Here is a 21088-nt window from a genome sequence, read left to right as displayed (position 1 = left end):
AGAGCCTTAGGGACCAGCCACTTTATCATGACAAAGAGGAGTTAATAATGTTATTTTCATTTGAGAGAATCAGCCAGGTGTGGTGGCTCATGCATGTAACCCTAACACTTTGGGAGGCTGAAGCGAGAGTATCACTTGAGGCCAGGAGCTCAAAGCCAGCCTGGTCAACATAGGCACACCCCATCTCGGCAAAAAAATTTTAAAAATTAGCCGTGTGTGGTGGCATGTGCCTGTAGTCCCAGCCACTCGGGAGGCTGACGAAGGAAGGATCACTTGACCTCAGGAGTTGGAGACTGCAGTGAGCTATGGCTGCACCACTGCATTCCAGACAGGGCAACAGAGTGATACTTTGTCTCAAAAGAAAAAAATTAAAAGAATCAAAGTTTTACTTCAGAAAAATTAATACTAATATGGTGTCAGTTATACGTGATCTGTGTGGGGAAAATAGAGGTGCAAGAAGTATACTTGAAACACTTCAGAGGTCTGAGGTTCAGGACATGGCATGAAATAGGGTGGTAGTAGGAATAAAAAACTATCGGATAAAAACTCATTTCAATGGACATGTTTAAAGAATCTGGATCCCAGTCAGATGTAAGGGGAGTAAGAAAGTGTGAGAAATTGGTTCTATTTTAGATATGATGAATTTAAGGTGATATACATCAACATAGAAATTTCTAGCAGGCAGATACAGGGCTCAGAGCTCAGAAGAAAAAATATATATATACACACATATATACATATATATATATACACCCACACATGCACACATAGACACACACATACAAGACAGAGACACAGAGAGACAAAGAAAAAGACACAGAAAAAATGTACATGCATGAACCCAGCACTAAGGAAGAGTATCATAAAAGACCCTACTTTAGGCTATATATAAAATCAAACCCAAAGTCATCAAATATTTAAATTTGAAAGGCAAATCATAAAGTTTTTAGAAGAAATATAAAATAAAATAAACTCAGTGTTAGGAAGGGCTTCTTAACAAAGTCACTTTTTTTGTATTTGTAAAGTAAAAACAAATCAATAAAATCATCAACATTTAAATTAAGGCTTTTCGTCCAAAGAACTATAAGAAAGTGAAAAAATAAGCCCAAGCTAAGACGAGCATGTATTATTGTCAAATGATTACTATCTAGACTAGAAAAGAAGGCTTCCCAATTGATAAGAAACAGATAAACCAATAGATAACTGAGCAAAAGACATAAATGAAAATCTGACAGGAGTAGAAACACAAACAACAAATACTTGAAAACATGCTAACCTCAATGATAGTTAGAAAAAATTCAAATTTGGACCACAATATTATCCTTACTTAATAGGAAAAACCATCTGAAAATGTGCAAATAAATACCAAGGGTTATTCAGCATATGCATCGATAGAAATGCATAGTGCCAACTGGAATGCCAATTGTTCAATCATTTTGGCAAACAACTTAGAGTCAACTTATCAAGTTGAATACATAAACCACATGCCTTAGCAATATCACTACTTAGCAATATCATACACATGTACGTGAATGCTCATAACAATATTTTTTAAAATATTACCACTAGAAAACCAGGAAACAACCCAAATATCCATAGACAAATGACTGAATAATCAATTTTAGCTTATTCAAAAATAGAATGCTATACAACACTGAAAAAATGATTACCACTACATAAAAATCCTGGATGTTGACTGGGAAAAAAAATCGAGTAGCCAAAAAAAATATACAAATCATGATATCATTTATAAAGCATTTGTTAATTGTATAAAACAAAATATTTGTTTAAAGTAAATTAAAGAAAAAAGAAACAAAATGATGAACAAAACCTTCAAAATACTACATTCCTTGGTATAGAAGGAAAGTTTTAATGGAGAGAAACTTTTAAGAAGTTCTGGTGAGATTAAGTTGATTTCCATAAAACATAGATATATTATTATTCTTTATATTTCCTGATTAGTCATGTATTATAAAATATTTCACCAAAAATAAATATTAATAAAAGAAAACTGAATACATGAACTGCTTGTATTTAGAGGAAATTTTTTTAAAAAGGAGAAAAAAGAAAAAATGATCAAAAAAGTTTACCAAAAAATAAAGGGTAGTACAGGCTTTTAGGTCTAAGGAAGGAAGGAGAGTCCAATAATCTCAAACATTACATGGAAGACAAGGGGAATAAAGACTTGGGAAAAGTCAGAGATATCTCATCAGAAGACAGAAATTTTCAGGTGTGTGAAAGGAATAGCAACCAAGTTACAAGACAATAATTGGAAAGGAACTAGAAGCATTAAGTAAAAACCACCCTACGAAGTCTAGCTATGAAGAACACATATCCAGAAAGACAGGACAAAGTTTTTCACTGTCCTTCTGGACATCAATTCTTCATAAGTTTCATAAACTTTCAACAAGTTTTGCAGCTGAATGAAACCTTTACATATTTGCAGAGAGACAGGTAGGCATCAGTGGACACATGGTGTACACTGGAGTAGGCCTGGAGAAAAGAATCAAAGATGCAGGAGAAGGCAGATCACTGTTAAGGTTACATGCCACTTTTAAATAAATTATATTGTAAATGATAGAGTTGCTATTCTCTACATTAAATGCCTCACCACTCAGTAGTCAAGTCAATAGGTTATCAATTACAACCCTGCTAGAGAACAACTTCTTAGTTCAAAGATTTAACATTTCTCATTCTTTTTTCACTTACCATACAGTCTAATCCAACTGAACATTCACTAGACCTTTTTAAAAATTGAGACCAACTAAAAGACATGGTACAGGCATCACCTCTCCTACTCTCCAATTCTCTTAACCTCTGGTGCAAGGACAAAATCTTTTCCTAATAGGGACATAGTTCCTCTTGGAAGAGGAGTGGGAAGTGAAAGTTAGGGTGTAAATGGGATTTCCTGGAACAAAGCTGAAGGCAGAGAGGGGTGGGAGAGCCTAGAGTCCAGGAGTAATCAAAAATCAATGAGATCATCTAGACAGTAGGGAAGCATTAGAGACCAGACACAGGAGTCCTGGTCTGCAACCACGGTTCGGACCCTACACAAGGCAATGGCCATGCTGAAGTGTGATAGCTGCTACATAAAGCAGCTTGCTGACCTCCCCTCACTGGAGTTACTGCCGCCAAAGTCTGTTACATCAGCAGCTGAAATAACTTCACATCAGACTCTTTGTTTTATATTACAGAAGAGAACCTTAAAAACACTTAAGAATTAAATAATTTTGTGTAGCCAGGTTGTAATAAGAACTACAAATGCCACTCTAATTCATATTTTCCACACCATTCCCTCTGAGTTAAAATATTCAGGTTTTTAAATTTCTCCTTCTCATGGTTAATAAATTAACACCATTTTTATAGAAAATTTCCAATTCTCGTTGGTACCAGTTCACTCCCTCCCAACAATATGATCACAAATAATGGTTTAAATAATCTCCCTAATCCACTCTCTTTGTAGTAGAGGTAATAAGATTGAAAAATAATATGAAAAGTTCCAGTCTCAGTGCCTACAAAAAAAATGCCCTCCATTTGTATGAAGGCTAATCAGAAATGCAAAGGTACTGGACAATGAAGAGCCTTTCTCTTATATCTTTCTTTTGTAAGCTTAGTGAGCTACTCTGTCTTCACCCAACAAGCACATGTTTTATTCAGTTAGTTATAGATGACCAAGTTTTGACTTAGATAACAGGGGAAATAGATTGAGTCCTCTTTCTCTCTGATTTCTGGTCACTCCATAAGATAGCTGATAGACATACATGGTCTCAATGGGTGTAGAGATGATTTGTTAGGAGGATTTATTAGCTGAGGTGAGAGGATTGTTTCTGCAACATGAGCTCTCTCTGAACTAGAGTGAGACCCAAGGCTGAAACTCAATACAGGGCATAACCTCTTGACAAGGGTAGTCCACTAAATTTCAGTTAGAGTGATAACTAAGAAGCAGAGGATAATGTTGCCTTCTGTATCCTTTGCTTGATGTTTTTCCAAAAAAAAGAACTCTGAACAAGGAAGATCCAGAAACAAACTCATTTTAAAATGCTGTACCTTACACAACTCAGGCCCATAACTAAATAACTCAACTGGCTCCAAATTGGGAAGCAAATGGCAATGAAAAAGTAGAAAGGACCTTTTGCTGCACTGTGAAGGCAACCCACTGACAATTCTCAGAGGCAAGCGGCACCGCAAAAAGGAACTCTCAACATGAACAAGGAGCTTCCTGCTGCCAATCAATGGGGTACTCTTGGCTGTACGCTGAGTGAATAACATTTATTAACTGGGCTGCATTAAAACCAGCAGGTCCATTTGTGAACAGCAACCCACTTTATTTTCCAGGAGATCTTGGGGAGTAGCATGCCCTTCTATGGCACAATGAATCTTACTTGGCACACTGGACATAGAACTTGTCCGACTTGGAACCACTTGGTACTTAAAGCAAATAAAGGATTAGAACACCCAGGTGTAGGAGATTAAGGACTTAACAGGCAGATGGAGGAGAAGAGCACAATCTGGACATCCTTCAGCCTTTATTATGAGGGAAAGTTCCCCTGGGATCCCAGCAGCAAGAACAAATTGAAGAAAATTTAGCAATTCTGTTGACAAAATCATCTTTGAATAGACTTTTAAAAAATATTAGTTTGTATGCCAAAAACCTGATTACCTTTCATAACAAAATAAATAATTCTCTACCCAAGAGAAAGGGAACTAAGTAACAAAAATATGACTTGCCCTCCACAGGTCATCATCTAAAAATGTGTACAGTGCAACTTCATGGGTCTAGTTCGTACAGAGAGGGTTTGAATTGTACAGTGTGTGGATGTCCAGTAAATGCTGTGTTATGGGCCCCCTTTGATCTGCTAAATTCAGTCGTCAGATTGACTTATAAAAATCATCACTGTCATCACATTGTTCTGCTGATTAGCCTCTTCTGAGTGGTCCAAGCACCGAGGAGTCAAACAGACAAATCTCCCACCCCAGATTTGGAAACTTCTCAATAAGGTACAACTTATTCAGCATACCCCTTCCCTCCTTATTTCAAGACCCTCCATGCGGGCCAGAGAGAGCAGTATGGCTGTCCCCTTACACGGTATGATCGTTCTCATTTCAGACTGCCTGAGACTGCCATCTATGCCTTATAATTGGGAAACCTCAAGTGCCTTTTACTCCTGCCTTTACACACCCACCATTTTTATGCCCACCACAGTAGCTCAATTTTTTAAGAGACAGGGTCTTGCTATGTTGCCCAGGCTGATTAGAACTCCTGGGTTCAAGCAATCCTCCTGCCTCAGCCTCTCGAGTACCAGGTCAATTTTTATCGGATCCCAGAGCCCACATGTTTCTTCCTTCTTGGAGCTCCCTTATTAGTACTGTTTTCTCCGCAATATTAATATTTTAATCCTTTTCCTTCCTATCTAAGGGTCATGACCAACACTCCTATCACAAAAAAAAAAAAAAAAAAAAAAAAAAAAACAGGTTAACAGGAGCAAAACATAACACATTTATTTGATCATAGTTTACACAACACAGGAGCCTTCAGAAGGAAAACCAAAATTATGGCAAAAAATCAGTTTTTATGCTTAGTTTCAATGTTGTATGGACACCCATGTAGAAATATGATTTCACATGAAGAGTATGATCTAATCAATGCTAGTAGACTGAGGTGGGGAAACCCAGCAAGGCCTGTCCACATTCTTCTTGGCCACTTTGTACAGCATTTCTTCCTTCTGGGTACAGGGCAGGACCCTTTCTAGTATTTGGGTCTTTTGACCTACATGCAAACAAGATAGGTCAGATAATTTCTTCGTGGCCAGCTATTTCACAGAAAGGCAGGTGAAAGTTAGAGCAACTGTTTTCAGGTGTTATGGCTGGCTTTGAAGAAAAAGAGAGGTTCTGGTTTCTATGCCCTGCCATGGGGAAGAGGTTCCTGTAGAAGCCAACTATAGTTTCAGTGGCTAGCCTTGGGGGAGTAGGAGAAGTGAGAGACAGGAGGGAAGGAGAAGGTCAGAGAGAAACTTTTATTTCTGAAACTGCTCCGGATGCTTTCATTTTGGAGATTGTTTTCTGAGCCCTAACAACTCTTTGAACATTTAATGAAACAAAATACAAGGCTGCCAATGTGGATGTTTTATCTCTCTCAGAAGACTTTCTTCCCCTCGTTGTTTAATTATGGCATTTTCAAATATTATGAGTTAGCGATCATAGTATAACCAAGTCTTATTTAACCATTATTTTCCATTAAAAATTATCAATGTATGGGCAATTGTCTTAGTGGATTTTATATTCCCTAAGGAAAAGTATAAAATTGTTTTCATACTTTTTTGCTGGTTTTGTCCCCAAACCCAGACTAGTGCTAAGCGTGTAGTAAAAACTCAGCATGTGGTTGTGGAAATGAATTGAACTTCAGTTCACCAAAGTTCTGAGCATTCCATGAAGTATTCAGCTACATTCAATCAATTCTTGGATACACAACCCATGAAACCATTCAGTGTTCTTAAAGAAACGTTAACAAATAATATTAAAGAATAAGACCCCTGAGAAAGTGTATGGATATAAAATAATTCTAACTTTACTCTTATACCATCATTGAATACTTAATCAGCAAGCCAATTTTCTTTTGACACCAAGACTGGAAAATCATCACCAATATACAGCCTGGCACAGGAGAGAGGGACTAGAATTTCACAGGAGAGAGGAGAGCTAGCTCTATTCTCACCAGAAACATGACCTTAAGCAAGTCACTTATCCTCTCTCAGCCCTTATCTCTAAAATAAAAATAGCTGTACTTTTCCCAGTGACCCCACAGTGCTATTGTGAGAATGAAGTTTTTAAATTTATACAATTGCTTTCTGAAATGCAAAGCACCTAATTGTCATTTTGCCTTTATGGGACACCCAGACCTTTTTAAAAGAGGGCCTATAATGCTATTGGATGAAAAATACCTGAAATACATATAACAAGCAAAATGTCTAATAAGCAATGCAGGCCACACACATCCAAGGAGAAGGGAGTGACCACTGAGTGTGGAGGTGTTAAGCAAAGACTACATGGTAGAAGTGGACATAAAGTTGGGTCTTAAAGGACAAACAGAACTTGGACAAGGGAAAGGAAGAAACAAAGCCATTTCAGGACATACATACATTACATCCTAAAAAAAAAAGAATGATAGAAAGATTGGAGTAGTTGTCTGACGCTAAATGATGAAGGACCTCAAACAAAGGCTGAGTGTTTTGACTTTAAAGGAAACACTGGCAAAATCTGAGGAGCTCAATATCAGCAAATTAGCATCCCCCAACAAGTAATTGACTTATAATAGATTTTAAGGTGAGAGAAAATAGGAAATGACCGTTATCAAGATCAGACACAATCAGAGCTGGGAGCAGAGTAAACAGTAAAAAAAGACTAAAGAAAAATGGGAAGCACATACAAGATAAGACTAAGAATGAGTAAATAGGGTCCCTTGATAAAAATTATCTGAAAGTATTAGGATTCTTTCCTCAGATTGTAAAGCTCTACATAACTGGAATCTGCCCATCTCATCTTGAAACAGGTAACCTTTGACCTCTGTACCAATCTCTGTCCCTCTGCAACGCCAATTTCCTTCCATACTTAGGTCCTTGGTTTTTCTCTCTCTCTAACGTATTTCCCCTGATCTCTGCATGCCTAGTTCATTTTTCTCATTCAGATCTCCAGGTGACAGTTCTTTCTAGACCACTTGGTCTAATGCAGTTTCTAAGACTTCTGCTCTCATATTTTTTTTAATTTTAATTATTTCTTTGGCACTTATTGTATTCTAATCTTTTTCTCATTTATTTATCCATATTTTCTCCCCCACTAGCTCTGACCCCTAGGGTAGAATTTCTGGGACTATAGGATCCTTGAGACTTATTCAGCACTGTCCAACCCCAGCACCCAGAAGGGTGCCTGGCATGGATTAGGTTGCTCAATAACCACTCACCAAATGGATAAAATAAATAAGTCAGTACAGCAGTCCTTCAGAGAGAAAGTGTTTCTGTTTTATTCAGATCTAATTGGGTCCTATGCCTTCTTTCGGCTGGGAATTCCTCTTCCCTTAAATGCTGTGAGTGATTCCCAAATCTTTTCAATTCTGTCTCTTTCCTACTTAATTAGCTCTATTTGGTGTCTGTAATTTTTAAATAAGAGCCTTAAATAGACAACTTTGTGAACCTAATAAATCACAGTAGACTAGCTATCATCCCATCTTGCAGGGACTGAATGAAACTCAAGAAGTCCCACAACATAGTCACTCAATGAGCAAGGAGGCCTTGACAGAATGGACATGAACACGTGACAATGGATAGTAAACACAGGTCACATGACAACTAATCCAAACCTTTACTCAATACACAAAATGGCCTCTACGTTTTTCTCCACCATTAAAAAAAAAAAAAAAGAAAAGAAAAGAAAAGGAGACCTTCTACTTCTAATTCTCACACATCATGTCACAATGTCTAATATATGTACCAGAAAAACAATTATTTGGTTCTCTTTATTGTTCTGCTTACAATGGGTCTCATTCCATCCCCATAAGACACAGAAAGAGGGGGTTAAATGAAAGAAAAAACAAACAAACAAACAAACAACAACCAAAAACAAAACACAGAAATTCATCTTGGTGTTTATGGAGCTAAACTGACTCATCTCTTTGTAAGTCTTATATTACTAAAGTTTACAACCAAACCAAAAGTGTCTTTTAATAAATATAAGCCCAGAGAACCACGCTGTTTCTAATTGTTATATTTGTGATGTTGTTGCAAAATGTCAGGATCTAAAGATATTTAAGCTTGCACCAAACTTTGTCTCTAGGTACTAGAAATTTTTTGTTCTTTATTATTTTATTGAATTATTATTTGGTATAAATTTGACTATAGACCTTATTTTTAAACATAAAATGAGAATTGATTTACTGCTTCCAGAGGGCTGAGAAGAATTATTTTTTTAACAGATCATTCAAAGAATATTAAGAATCTAATTCTCATAAGGGAATTCCAGTGGTGTGTGCAATGACTATTTATAATTAAATGCAGAAATAACATGTAGTAGCTAGTTTTATAATGACAGTTTTAAGAATACCTTATGAAAATCAAGACAGCTAAAATTAACTATAAATTGTCCACTAGATTATATGAGTAAAATTTAGTGTCCAAAGTTTGTTTTCCTTCATATTCTAACCCTACTAACAACAGAATAATTAGATTCTATGTAATATTATGTAAAGAATAATAAAACTGAAAAGACTACAAATGTCTGACATTTGCTGTACATTTCCTTCTCCCACATTCTCTCAAATTAAAAATGTATTTATTTTCTAAGAATGGAAACTGAAATCACCACAGCACAAAAGTTTTTAGATAAAATGTTTTTAAATAAAAAACATATTCATTTTTGTTTTTCCCTTATAACACCAATATTTTGTTCACATATTATATGTAGACTAAAGTGAAGAAAAATCACTCTTTGAAATGAAAATGGACAAAGAGTTCACACGGAAATTCAAGTTGTTCAAAAACTGGAAAGCCCTAAAACTAGACCAATTCCAATTAACTATCAAAGTCAGCAGACAACATAATTGAAGAAAAAATTAATTTTAAATTGTTATCTATTTGTCATGTATTATATGAAACGGTATAGCATTGTCAGAAACAGCATTAAACTGATTAGAAGGAAATGGTTCTCACATTTATCTGCCTGATGAATGTATGCTAAATAATTAATAAAGAAGTATGCAAAACAAGAAATCAGAAATGTATTTTTTCAGATTCAGCAAACCGAAGTGAGTGCTAGTTGAGTACACAAGCAAAGAACTGGCATCTCTTCCACTGCTCCTTTTAGCATCTGTCTTCCTCATTCCCCTTAGATAAGACAAACTCCTAAGTAAGAAAAAATCATGCATTGAACAAGCAATGCTTATTTCTCCTGACCGCTCATTATTTTTCAATCAGTTACTAAAAGGGAATTGAACTAATTTATGGAAATGTTTCTCAAAAGAAACAATGCAAGGTACTGTGGCAGCTCCCACCACCCTACATAAAAGCAGGTATGAGTGAGCAGAATAAAAAGAGGCTTATTACATATTTACAGTAATTGTTCTGTTAACTATCAGGACTCTTTTGTTCATCAGTTAAAATTTATTTGCACAACCATAAGTCAATAACCATTTAAGGTCAAAGTAGAGCAGACATTTTGTAAAAAAAAAAAAAAAAAAAAAAAAAAAAAAAAAAAAAAGCAAATCACCATCAGGAACCAGAGACAAGTCACCTTCACAGGGTTCTAAGTTTTAAGAAAACAATGACTATAATAATATGAGGGCCTTCTCAACCCATTTGGGGTACTCTATTTGCAACAAAAGAGAATTGTGATCAAATAAAAGGTATTTTGTCAGTGTAAAAATACGCCACAATGACCATGTTAGGTAAATCCTGTTGCCGTAACTAAAATAAGTCTATCTAGTTGTGGCTAACTTCAGAAGTCACTGATATAGCTAAAGACCAAACTCATAAAAATCATACTATTTTACTAAAGACAAAAAATGAGAAATAATATTGCTCCACCACTAAATAAGCACAACTTCAACTGTGCATGAAGGTAAGAAACATTTACTTTGCACACGTTCAAATATTAATACAAATAAAAGATGACAAACATGAAAGTTTCCAGCCTAGTATCCCACACACAGTAGATACCAAATAGATCATCTTTCCTTCCTTCCTTTCTAGCCCCTGTAGTCAGTGATCCACTGTCTTACCGACTTATTTACATTTTCAAGTATGTAAGTGTGTCTTCTCTCTCCAACTAGATTGAAAAATAAAAATTGCTTCATTCATTGGAAGATACATATTTTTTTAATTCTACCATATGTCTTACATGTGCTACCCACAAACAGTATGTGCTGACAGGTAGTACTGCTCGAAAGCTTAAGACACAACATGAAGTATAACATTGCTTTTGGCTACACAGGAGAATATTATCTAAAAATTCTTTAAATAATAGTTTTATTATTATTATTATTATTTATTATTACTTTGAGAATAGGACTCAGGCTCCTTGAAAGCCTTCTTCTGTCACCCTCAGTTTGTCAGCTATTTCCTTACTCACAGTTACAAAATGACCACAATGGCACCAAGAGCCATGTTCTCATACAACAGTACTCTCTTTATGATCAGGGAGTAACATCATTCCCAGAAGTTTCCTGGCAGACTTTCTTTCCTAACTAATTGACCAGAACTGTGTCACATATAGCCATCCTTGCCTACAAAAAAGCTGGGAAAGCAAGTAAGCTGGTTGGAACTCCTGCCACTGTGAAAGAAAGCGAGGAGAATGACTTATAAATAGACAACAAACAATATCCGCAACACTGCTATACAAGATCATGAGCAGAGTTACTTACAATGCTTATGCAGGAAGTTACCTCTATATGATATATCCAGAGAAAAAAAAATCCTGCTGCTTGCCTTTGTAAAGTGGGTCTCTATATGGATGAATGCAGATCAGCAAAAAGTTGGAAGAGTTTTGAGAGCTATGACAGAGGAGGGACATCCCCTCTTTTTACTTTTTGCATGGATGGTTTTTACTCTTTGCATGGATGGTTCATGAGTATGTTCTTCTTACATAGGCTACTGCACCTGAAGATCAATCTTTTAGAGGCTTTTTATTCAAGTAAAAATGGTCACTTGGTTTAACCCCAATCTTTTCAGATCCAAAGCCAGTAGAATCTCTGGAGTATAACAGTCTTTCTACTGCCAAAATATCAATATAATATACATTAATATAACCCTTTTAAAAGGAGACAAAAACAGAAAATCTCGTGCCTGTCAATTCTTACTTTTTTTTTCAAACCAATGAGAAAATGCTAAGAAGAAAATGCATTGCAAAAGTTGTGTTTGTTTCTCCACGTATTGGGGGAGAAAAAGGAACTTTCTGCTATATTATCACATTCCAATTTCTGGCCAAACCCCTGAAGTTTTCATCACGCATCATTTTTGTGATTAATGATGTGCACCCAGTTAATGGAAAACAGCAGATTAGGTTTCCACTAATAGTTTTGCAAGTTACGTAAGTCTGCCTGCCTCATTTAGTAACAACCTCACTGTTCAGTAAGAAAGTATGGATTTAATCCCAAAGCAGAACTTAGTTTTATGAATACAAGACAGGTCAGACTTCCAGAGTGGAGAAAATTATGCTTTTAGAGGTATGCTGATCTTCAGCTGAAATTTAACATGGAGATGATACCTAAGGATTTGCGAGGTTTTCCCTATTTACTTCTATTTAGCAATCAATATAAGAATCTACAGTACTTATTTGTGGCCTATAAAATACATAGAATAGCATCTTTCAACCATAGCAACTAAAACAAATGTAATATGATAATTTCTATAATTAGTATACTAAGCTGAAAAGACATCGATTGTTCTGAAAACATACGTGAAAAACAGTTTGTTCCTTATATGTTAGTGGATCACTGCAATGATTATGTCAAAAAGCAAAATTTACATTCGCTGGCTCTAAGTAATTGTAATTTACAAAAAAATACACAGTGCAGTAGAAAGCATCTAGGAACAGAGGAATCGACAGAAAAGAATTCTAGTCTCATTTCTACTTCAAATTACTTTAGAAACTAAACTATCTTTTGTTTTTGCTCTCCCCACTACATTTTATATTTACCTCTCTTATGCCATTTAACCATTGCTATGGTATTTCAAGTTATATCTATGTATATCTCACATTTCCCATCTGGACTAGCCTCCTTAAGAGCACAGCAAACATCTGATTTACATTTTTATCTTCTACAGTGCAAAGCTAGACTGCAAACTTCATGAGAAAAGTGACTTTGCCTGTGTACCCCCAGGAGTTAGCATGATGTGACCTCACAGTATATGTCTAATAGTAGATGTTACAATAAATAAAAACTTGAAAAGAATGCCGTGCTTTCAAAATAAAAGAAAATGGGGATATTCTTTAAGAACCACACTAAGCCAACTAATATCAACAAGTTAGGGAATGATCCAAAAATTTCAAAAGAAGAAACTAAATAAAAAATACAAATGGACAATGACTAGCAAATTTGTTAAGCAGACCAAGATTATATCACTACTGTGACAAAAAGGAAAAACAGAACTAAACGTGTCAATGGCTCCCAACACCTACTACAATTTCAAATTACTTTGCCTTTGTGATTTTCTGTGCAGTCTTCACCCTGTGTACATTGATCCTTCCTCATCAATCTTCAAGAGAAGATTCAAATATCAAACCTCCATCAAATTTTTGTTTCTTCCTTGATTCTTCTGGACAGAAGAATAATCTCTCTATTCTCTAAACTTCCAAAAGCGTTTATCTGTGCTTCTCTAGTAAAATATAGCACTTATTTATTATTTTTTTCCACAGCACCATGCAATCAAGGCTAAGAACAAAATAAAATGACTACAGCTTACGAAAATAAACAACATAAAGCACAATAACATTGACCTTTGAAAGCTATTCTTTTTTTAACTAGGTATTTTTAACATATGTTACTTAATATAATATATCACATACTTCAATATTATGAAGTTTAGCTGGTAGTTTCTAAGCAAGCAGTACTTCAGAATTTGCATTTTGTCATAATTTTCCCCCAATCTTAAGAATAAATATGCCTTTTAATTATTGAGAAATTTATTGAGACAAGTCCTAGAATTGATAAAGCAAAGAATAATTTACAACTGAACATATCCCTCTGCGAAAATGTTGTCAAGGCAAAGAATGCCCTTGACTTGCTAAAAGATGGCTGGAATGAAAAACACAATCTGCTACTCGACAGAGCCAGTATTCTCACCCATTCCTGAGTTGGAAAAGCCTTGAAGAAGAACAATTATTTTACGAACAAACAGATCTCCATAAATCATGATGAAAACAAAGTTAAAGTATGAAATACTAAATAATGAAATCCAATGGATCAATTCATGGTTAAGTCTGTCCACATTCTGAAGTTAATTCATTTGGGCAAGTCTAATAAGATGTTCAACACATGAAGTTAGTTGTTTCACAGGGCTCACAGCTAAATTGTTTTATGGTCAAGGCAGTCAGATGGTTTTGTTTCTTCACTAAGGATAACATTATTTATTTAATAGTTTTTTACTTAAAAATTTAACAAAAATTATATGAAATATTTCTGAAAATTTGTCCAGCTATTTGAACTGGCTTAATAAGAGAGAAAAGGAACTTTTGTCCGGTAAGTTTGTCCCCAAAAAGCAAGTCTGACACATACCTCTGTATACATAGGAGGTGGTTCCTTTCTTACACAAGAAAAGAAATCAAGCCTCCAAATTTCCCTGATGGAATCTCAAAACTGGCCTCCAATATCTGGTATTTAAAGCAGTTGAGTTTCTCTTTAAATATAGAGACATCAGCACCTAAAACACCCATCAAAAAATTCTACCATGTTTTGCCAGCAAACCAGTACTTACCAAACACTTGACAGGATTTGACTTTGAAAGCTATCAAAATGTATGGGAGATTTAATGTTTTTCATGTTACTTTCCAAGAGAAAAAAAGCACATAAATATAGTTTGTTATGTTGGTTGTTTCTAATAACTAATGTACAGGTACAACTAATAATCTAAATGATTAAATTGATGAAAACATCAATCAAGTAATTTACTGAGCACTAAGCACATGAATAAAAAGTACTCTGTTGTTTGCTCTCATTGATTAAGCTTTGCAGGTTAAGGAAAAATGTGTGAGAGCAAAATAATCACTTAAGAAATTATCTATGGCTCAAATTTTAATCTGCAACAATGAGACATTTACCCATAGCTTCCATGTATTTATTTAGTCATCATTTTCTCTGACAAAACATCTCCAAAATGATGTCGCTGGCCAGGTTGAAACTCACCCAGGCACTTTTTGCACTTCTTGCTTAAATACACCACAAGCACATATAATGAAGGGGGTTTTGTCATGCAAAATGAGACTGAACAAAAAATTATTAATCCTGTTCAAAGTGTTGTAACTTAACAATAGAATTAACACCGCAGTAATCAGTGCCATAAGAAAATAATGTTATTAACATCAATGATTCAAAGATAGATCTTTAACAACTTAGAAAAAATAACTACATGTATGTTATTTCTTAGTTACCAGGAAACAGAAATATATCATAGATATATTACTTGCTGGATTTATCAACAGTTACTTCTATGTTGTTATTGTTGTTGTTTTAAAGTACAACTGACAGTCTGATTCCTTAAAGAACTATCTACACAGGAAACAAGTTGTGAACAGGGTTGAATACAGGCAATCTGACTTCAAAACCCACATTTTTAATGAGTCTGCTAGATTAATTTTTATTGGGGGTTTTAATTTGTTTTGTGGAAGCTGACTCTGTTGATAATTTTATTCTGCTGAATCAGAACTTCTTTCTAGTGCTATGTTAAGCTCCTATGACAGATTCTCATGAAATCAGTATAATGATAATGCATTGAGAGAGTGGCCTGGCGATGACAGCCATCAACCCACTTTTGTCAGAGTTGAGCCCACTGATCTTGCAACAAGTGCTCTAGCATTCGTTTTACACACTCCCATCCACCTACCTACCATATCATACATGCAGCCCTCCTGGGGCTGTGGACCCTGAAAAAGCAGATGGCTCTCCCAGACTGAAGAGAAACATCCTTATGCTCCAGAATAACAGAATCAACTAGTACCTAATGAAAATCCATTGAAAACTCAATAAACAGATAACATTGAACTGAAAATCTTACCTGTGGAACCATGCCTACAATGTAGGAGGATTTTAATAAAACAGAAAACTCAACTCAAGATAAAGCAATTAAAGCAAAGCATTTCTTTTTTCCCCTTCAAGAATAAAGACAAACCTCACTTAAAGAAATAATTCATTTTTAAAAGGCAGAAATAAAACTATTAGTTTATATACTGCTTGCTGACCATCATAAAATATACTTTTACACAAATGTATTCTCATTAGGCTTTATAATAAGCTACAAATAAACAAGTCCTTTAAAAGTTTAAATCTAAAGATCTAACACCAAACTGACCTTTTAAAGAAATAACAATATCCAGGGACTGAACCTCATAGTAGGATTACTGAACAAACTCTCCAAACTAGGAAATGAACCTTTTTTTGTTAAGAGTATATAAACTCGGTCACAGAAACATAAAGTAGGTACTGACACTATTGATTATCTGATTTAATCATAATTCAATGAATCATTTCTGAAATAAACATCCAAGGTTTTGTGAATAACTTATCCTTTTTGGCTTATATTTACATGTCATTTAATTGACAAAATTTAATTCATTATTCAATTAATTAATCAAAACTAAAATAATTAATGGAAATGCCTCCCCCTTAACATAGTTCATGAAACTCTATATTACATTTATTTCCCAAATGTTACTTTCAAAAAGTCAGTAAATCAGTCCAGTCTGAAGATTACAATAAACTCAAAAAGGCCCTTTCTTCCTGAACAAAGCTATAGAAAAGAATCTGTCAATACATAGCTCTTTGTCAAACCACCAAAAAACTCTGGACCTAAACTTGATTTTTTTAACATGTAGAAATATTTTCCCTAGTTTAAAGGTTTTGTGCCAATGTCTCCAAACACTTCCTCATCAACAGGGTGGGGAAGAAAGAGGAGCAATCTCTCATTACCATGGGATGCATATTTACATCTGTGTATAACACTTCCCCAACAATGGGGGTGGGGAAGGCAAGAGGGAAATCTCTCATCACCATGAGATGCATATTTACATTGATGTATTACACATATAGTGAGATCTGATGACATCAAAACATACACCAGAAAAGTACAGATGATTACCTGATATTCATTGGGCCAAAAGGTGCTCACTGCTAGCTCAGCCCGAAGCCAATCTCTACCTGTGAATCCAGTCACATTCCAAATTGGATTGGCAAGAGGTCCTTTATTCACCCTAACTAATATGTTCAAAGTGCCAGGATTCAGTCCTTTCTGGCTATATAATAGGTAACTGAAATCAATGCAGTGAGTGTCATTCTCCTTCATTGTAGGCAGCTGAAGTCTGGCCTTTTCTCCAGGGTCGTGATCTGAAGAGTCCACTATCATATAGGAACCTGAAATGACATTACAAATAATAATGCTAAAGAGATATATAAGCAAAGGGAACATATAACAACAAAAATAAACCAATCCATTCTGAACATTAAATTTAACTTAAAAAGACTGTTTTCCAGAACATAGCCATAGAAATATACCAATCAAATAAGTAGATGAACTGAATTCTTACCAGGTAACAATGTTCAAAGTACACATTATGTATTAATTCATTTAGTCTCCACAACAACCTGTTATTATCCTATTTTACAAATGAATTTGAGGCACAGTTAGTAACACTCAAAGCTTGGTTCAAATCCAGATCTCACTCTAAATCTCTGGTATTACTGGACACAAGTCTTTTAATATAATATATATATTATATATATGCACACACACACACAACATATACACACACATACACAAAAGTGATACTTTATTGGCCTGGTTTACATAGAGGGTATACCTTTATTTTTCACTATCCAGAATATTATTGTAGGGAGATGTGCTTAGAGTGCAGATAATGGAACCATTTCTAATTTCATATTGAAGTCATCATTTACACAAGTTATGTGATCACTTGTAACATACTAATTTTGAACTTCAGTTCAGGGAATGAGGACACTTTGCAGTGTCAGTATGAGGGCTAAAGTTAAAAATGCCTAGAGCTGAGGATCAGGACATAGTAGATTTCCCCATCTGGAGTCTCACCAACTAAGGTGTCAGCTAATCATCACTACTATTGGCCCCAGTTCTGTAATAGTCCCTACACTCTTGTAGAGCTACAAGAAACCCAGTTTAAAATCACCAATCTACTCCATTCCCTTTGACTTAGTAAGTGTTCATTGGTTATCTATCATGTGGAGGCACAGGACTCTCATAGCTCACATACAGACTTTCCATTGCAGGCAAAGGCCACAAAGTACAAAAATGTGACTTGAACACCGGGCTGCTGCTTTTAGTCCCAGAAAACTCTCCAGTAAAACAACCAATTGTTCTCATGTCATTGTGGATTTTAACACAGACACATATCACAAAAATGCAAATATGCCTATTTATTACACAGAAGATGGAACACAAATTTTATTGTAAAATATCCTTTTTCTTTGCCAGCATGTAATTTTAACCAAAATCTATCAGATGTAGTGTTACAGAACTCAGTGTTATAAGAGTTGCACTTGACCTTCTCTTCCTGACAACATTCAAAATTAATCAATCTTCTGTATTCCCTCCCCAAAATTTGTACCCATGACACATTAAACACTCGATAATTACTAGTCTAACTTGTTCAATTAACCCTCAACAACAGATGCAAATCATAGCAGAGAGGATGGTGTCAACTATATGAGAAGCTGAATTTCAAATGTGACCAATTGCCACTGAGTAGTAGGTACCCTCTGTTTGAGAGCTTTTGGGAAGATTTCTGTAACACTTTAGTATAATCGAAGTACAGAATAAACAGATCATAGTGATAGTGGCTGATATTATTATTCACTTCTTTTTCCTAGTTATCCTCTTCTCTTGTAAGCTAGGATTCTTTTTTTTTTCTCTTTCTTTCTTTCTTTCTGAGTCTCACAGATGGCACATTAATAGAATAAATTGTCCGTGTATATTTTGGAGAAATTATGTCTTTATTTTTAAACAGAACATCCTGGATCCCAACCCAATTTATAGAAGCAGGATGTTTCTAGTCCTTATTATATTCACATTCTGAAGTCAATGGTTGATTTAGCAAGATGTCTTTCAGATTCACCACTGCATAGCAGACCAATTATTCCCTTTAATGAGGACCAGCCCTGAGATCTTGGATAAGTTACTTAGTGTTTGTTATTGGGCCTCAGCATCTTCACAAACCTGTAGCCTATTTCCCCACTACTACAACAGTCTTTTTTCCCCCTCAATGGAATATTATGGCAGTAGTGCATTTAAATTATTTTCAGAGGTCTGTATCAATTATGGCTTCTGAATATCAACTTTAAAGTAGTAATCTCTAAATGATTTACTGGCTTTCTAATAGTCATTTTCTCCTATTATAAAATAAACTTTGTTGTAAAAATATGCTTTGTGTCACATTTTAATTATACAGCATAATATTTACTATAAAGACCATTCAGGAATTTTCAGTCAGTTGTACTCTTAAGCTACAATAATTATTTTTCTTATTAAGGAAACAGGATAGGCAAAGTATATTCATTTGCAGGTATTATCAATTTGATCATTAGGAATACAAAAGTCACAAAATAAAAGCTTTGTGAATAGGCTACACTATTTCAACATTTCAAGCAAGTTAAATAATAAAGAAAAATAGTGTTGATAATTCATTTCTATAGAATGTTTCTGCTAAATGGCCCACTTTCAATAATGCCTGACTACTGCCACATTCCCTGAGTGCTCTGGAATAATAACGCATTTATTGCACAGCTCCAGACAGGAAGAATCAAGTACTAGCACCAAAAAGCCGTCTAAATCCTTCTGCCTACTGCCTTGATATAATGGCAATTTATCCAGTAGGCACTAGGGAGGGAGCTGCCTGTCTGACCCAGTATTCCCTTCCATCATCCCAAACACAGAAGATACTGTGCTATTCTTATCAACATCTAAAAATTACTTCTGTAGTCTCCCAGAATAACTGCCTCCCAATCCTTACACTTGGGAAATTATACAATATGTACTTCCCTCATACTTTATGTTATAATTTAAACTTATTTACAACTGTTCTGTTACCAGCTAACTAATTCCTCAGATTTCTAACAAGAGTTTAGTTATCTCAAGGCTTAATAAAACATCTATGTTGCCACACATACAATGTACTAGCTTTTAATTAAAACTTCTTTAAAGTGGCCTTATGAATATTCCTTACAGTCTCTTGAGCAACAGAGTTCTCAAATATATCATTCAAGACAGAGAAAACTGTATATGCTTTTTATTTGTTTGTTTTAAGTGCAACCTTTGTATAGAGCAATTTGACATCAAAGACCTTTAAGAGATATTCATGAATAAAACACCAAAAGCAATTGCAACAAAAGCCAAAATTGACAAATGGTATCTAATTAAACCAAAGAGGTTCTGCACTGCAAAACAAACTATCATCAGAATGAACAGGCAACCTACAGAATGGGAAAAAATATTTACAATTTATCCATTTGACAAGAGGCTAATATTCAGAATCTACAAGGAACTTAAACAAATTTACAAGAAAAAAAACCATGAAAAAGTGAGTGAAAGATATGAACAGACACTTTTCAAAAGAAGACATTTATGCGGCCAACAAACATATGAAAAAAAAAGCTCATCATTACTGGTCATTAGAGAAATGCAAATCAAAACCACAATGAGATACCATCTCACACCAGTTAGAATGGCAATCATTAAAAAGTCAGGAAAAAACAGATGCTGGAGAGAATGTGGAGAAATAGGAATGTTTTTACACCGTAGGTGGGAGTGTAAATTAGTTCCACCATTGTCGAAGACAGTGTGGAGATTCCTCAAGGATCTAGAACTAGAAATACCATTTGACCCAGCAATCCCATTACTACGTATATACCCAAAGGATTATAAATCATTTTACTATAAAGACACATGCACACGTATGTTTACTGCAGCACTGTTCACAATAGCAAAGACTTGGAACCAACCCAAATGCCCATCAATGATAGCCTGGATAAAGAAAACATAGCACATATACACCATGGAAAACTATGCAGCTATAAAAAAGAATGAGTTCACATCCTTTGCAGGGACATGCATGGAGCTGGAAACCATAGTTCTCAGCAAACTATCACAAGAACAGAAAACAAAACACCACATTTTCTCACCCATAAGTGGGAGTTGAACAATGAGAACATATGGCACAGGGAGGGGAACATCACACACCAGGGCCTGTTGGGGGGCAGGGGGAGGGATAGCATTAGGAGAAATACCTAATGCAGCAAACCACCATGGCACATGTATACTTATGTAACAAACCTGCAGGTTCTGCATATATATCTCAGAACTTAAAATAT

At 35.2% G+C, this 21088-nt stretch overlaps 1 protein-coding gene across 9 annotated transcripts in view; it reads right to left on the bottom strand.

Annotated features, from left to right (window-relative positions):
• Positions 1-21088, bottom strand: part of PTPRK (protein tyrosine phosphatase receptor type K) — a 571158-nt gene that overhangs the window by 351488 nt on the left and 198582 nt on the right. For all 9 annotated transcript variants that reach the window (XM_030929049.1, XM_030929051.1, XM_030929050.1 and 6 more), the window contains exon 3: positions 16833-17104. In XM_030929049.1, coding sequence (XP_030784909.1) covers positions 16833-17104 — 272 coding nt within the window. The remainder of the gene's footprint in view (positions 1-16832; positions 17105-21088) is intronic.

The sequence above is a fragment of the Rhinopithecus roxellana genome, chromosome 4, assembly GCF_007565055.1.
Source record: "Rhinopithecus roxellana isolate Shanxi Qingling chromosome 4, ASM756505v1, whole genome shotgun sequence".
NCBI classification, from domain to species: Eukaryota; Metazoa; Chordata; class Mammalia; order Primates; family Cercopithecidae; genus Rhinopithecus; species Rhinopithecus roxellana.
This window is presented reverse-complemented; position numbering and strand designations above follow the sequence as displayed.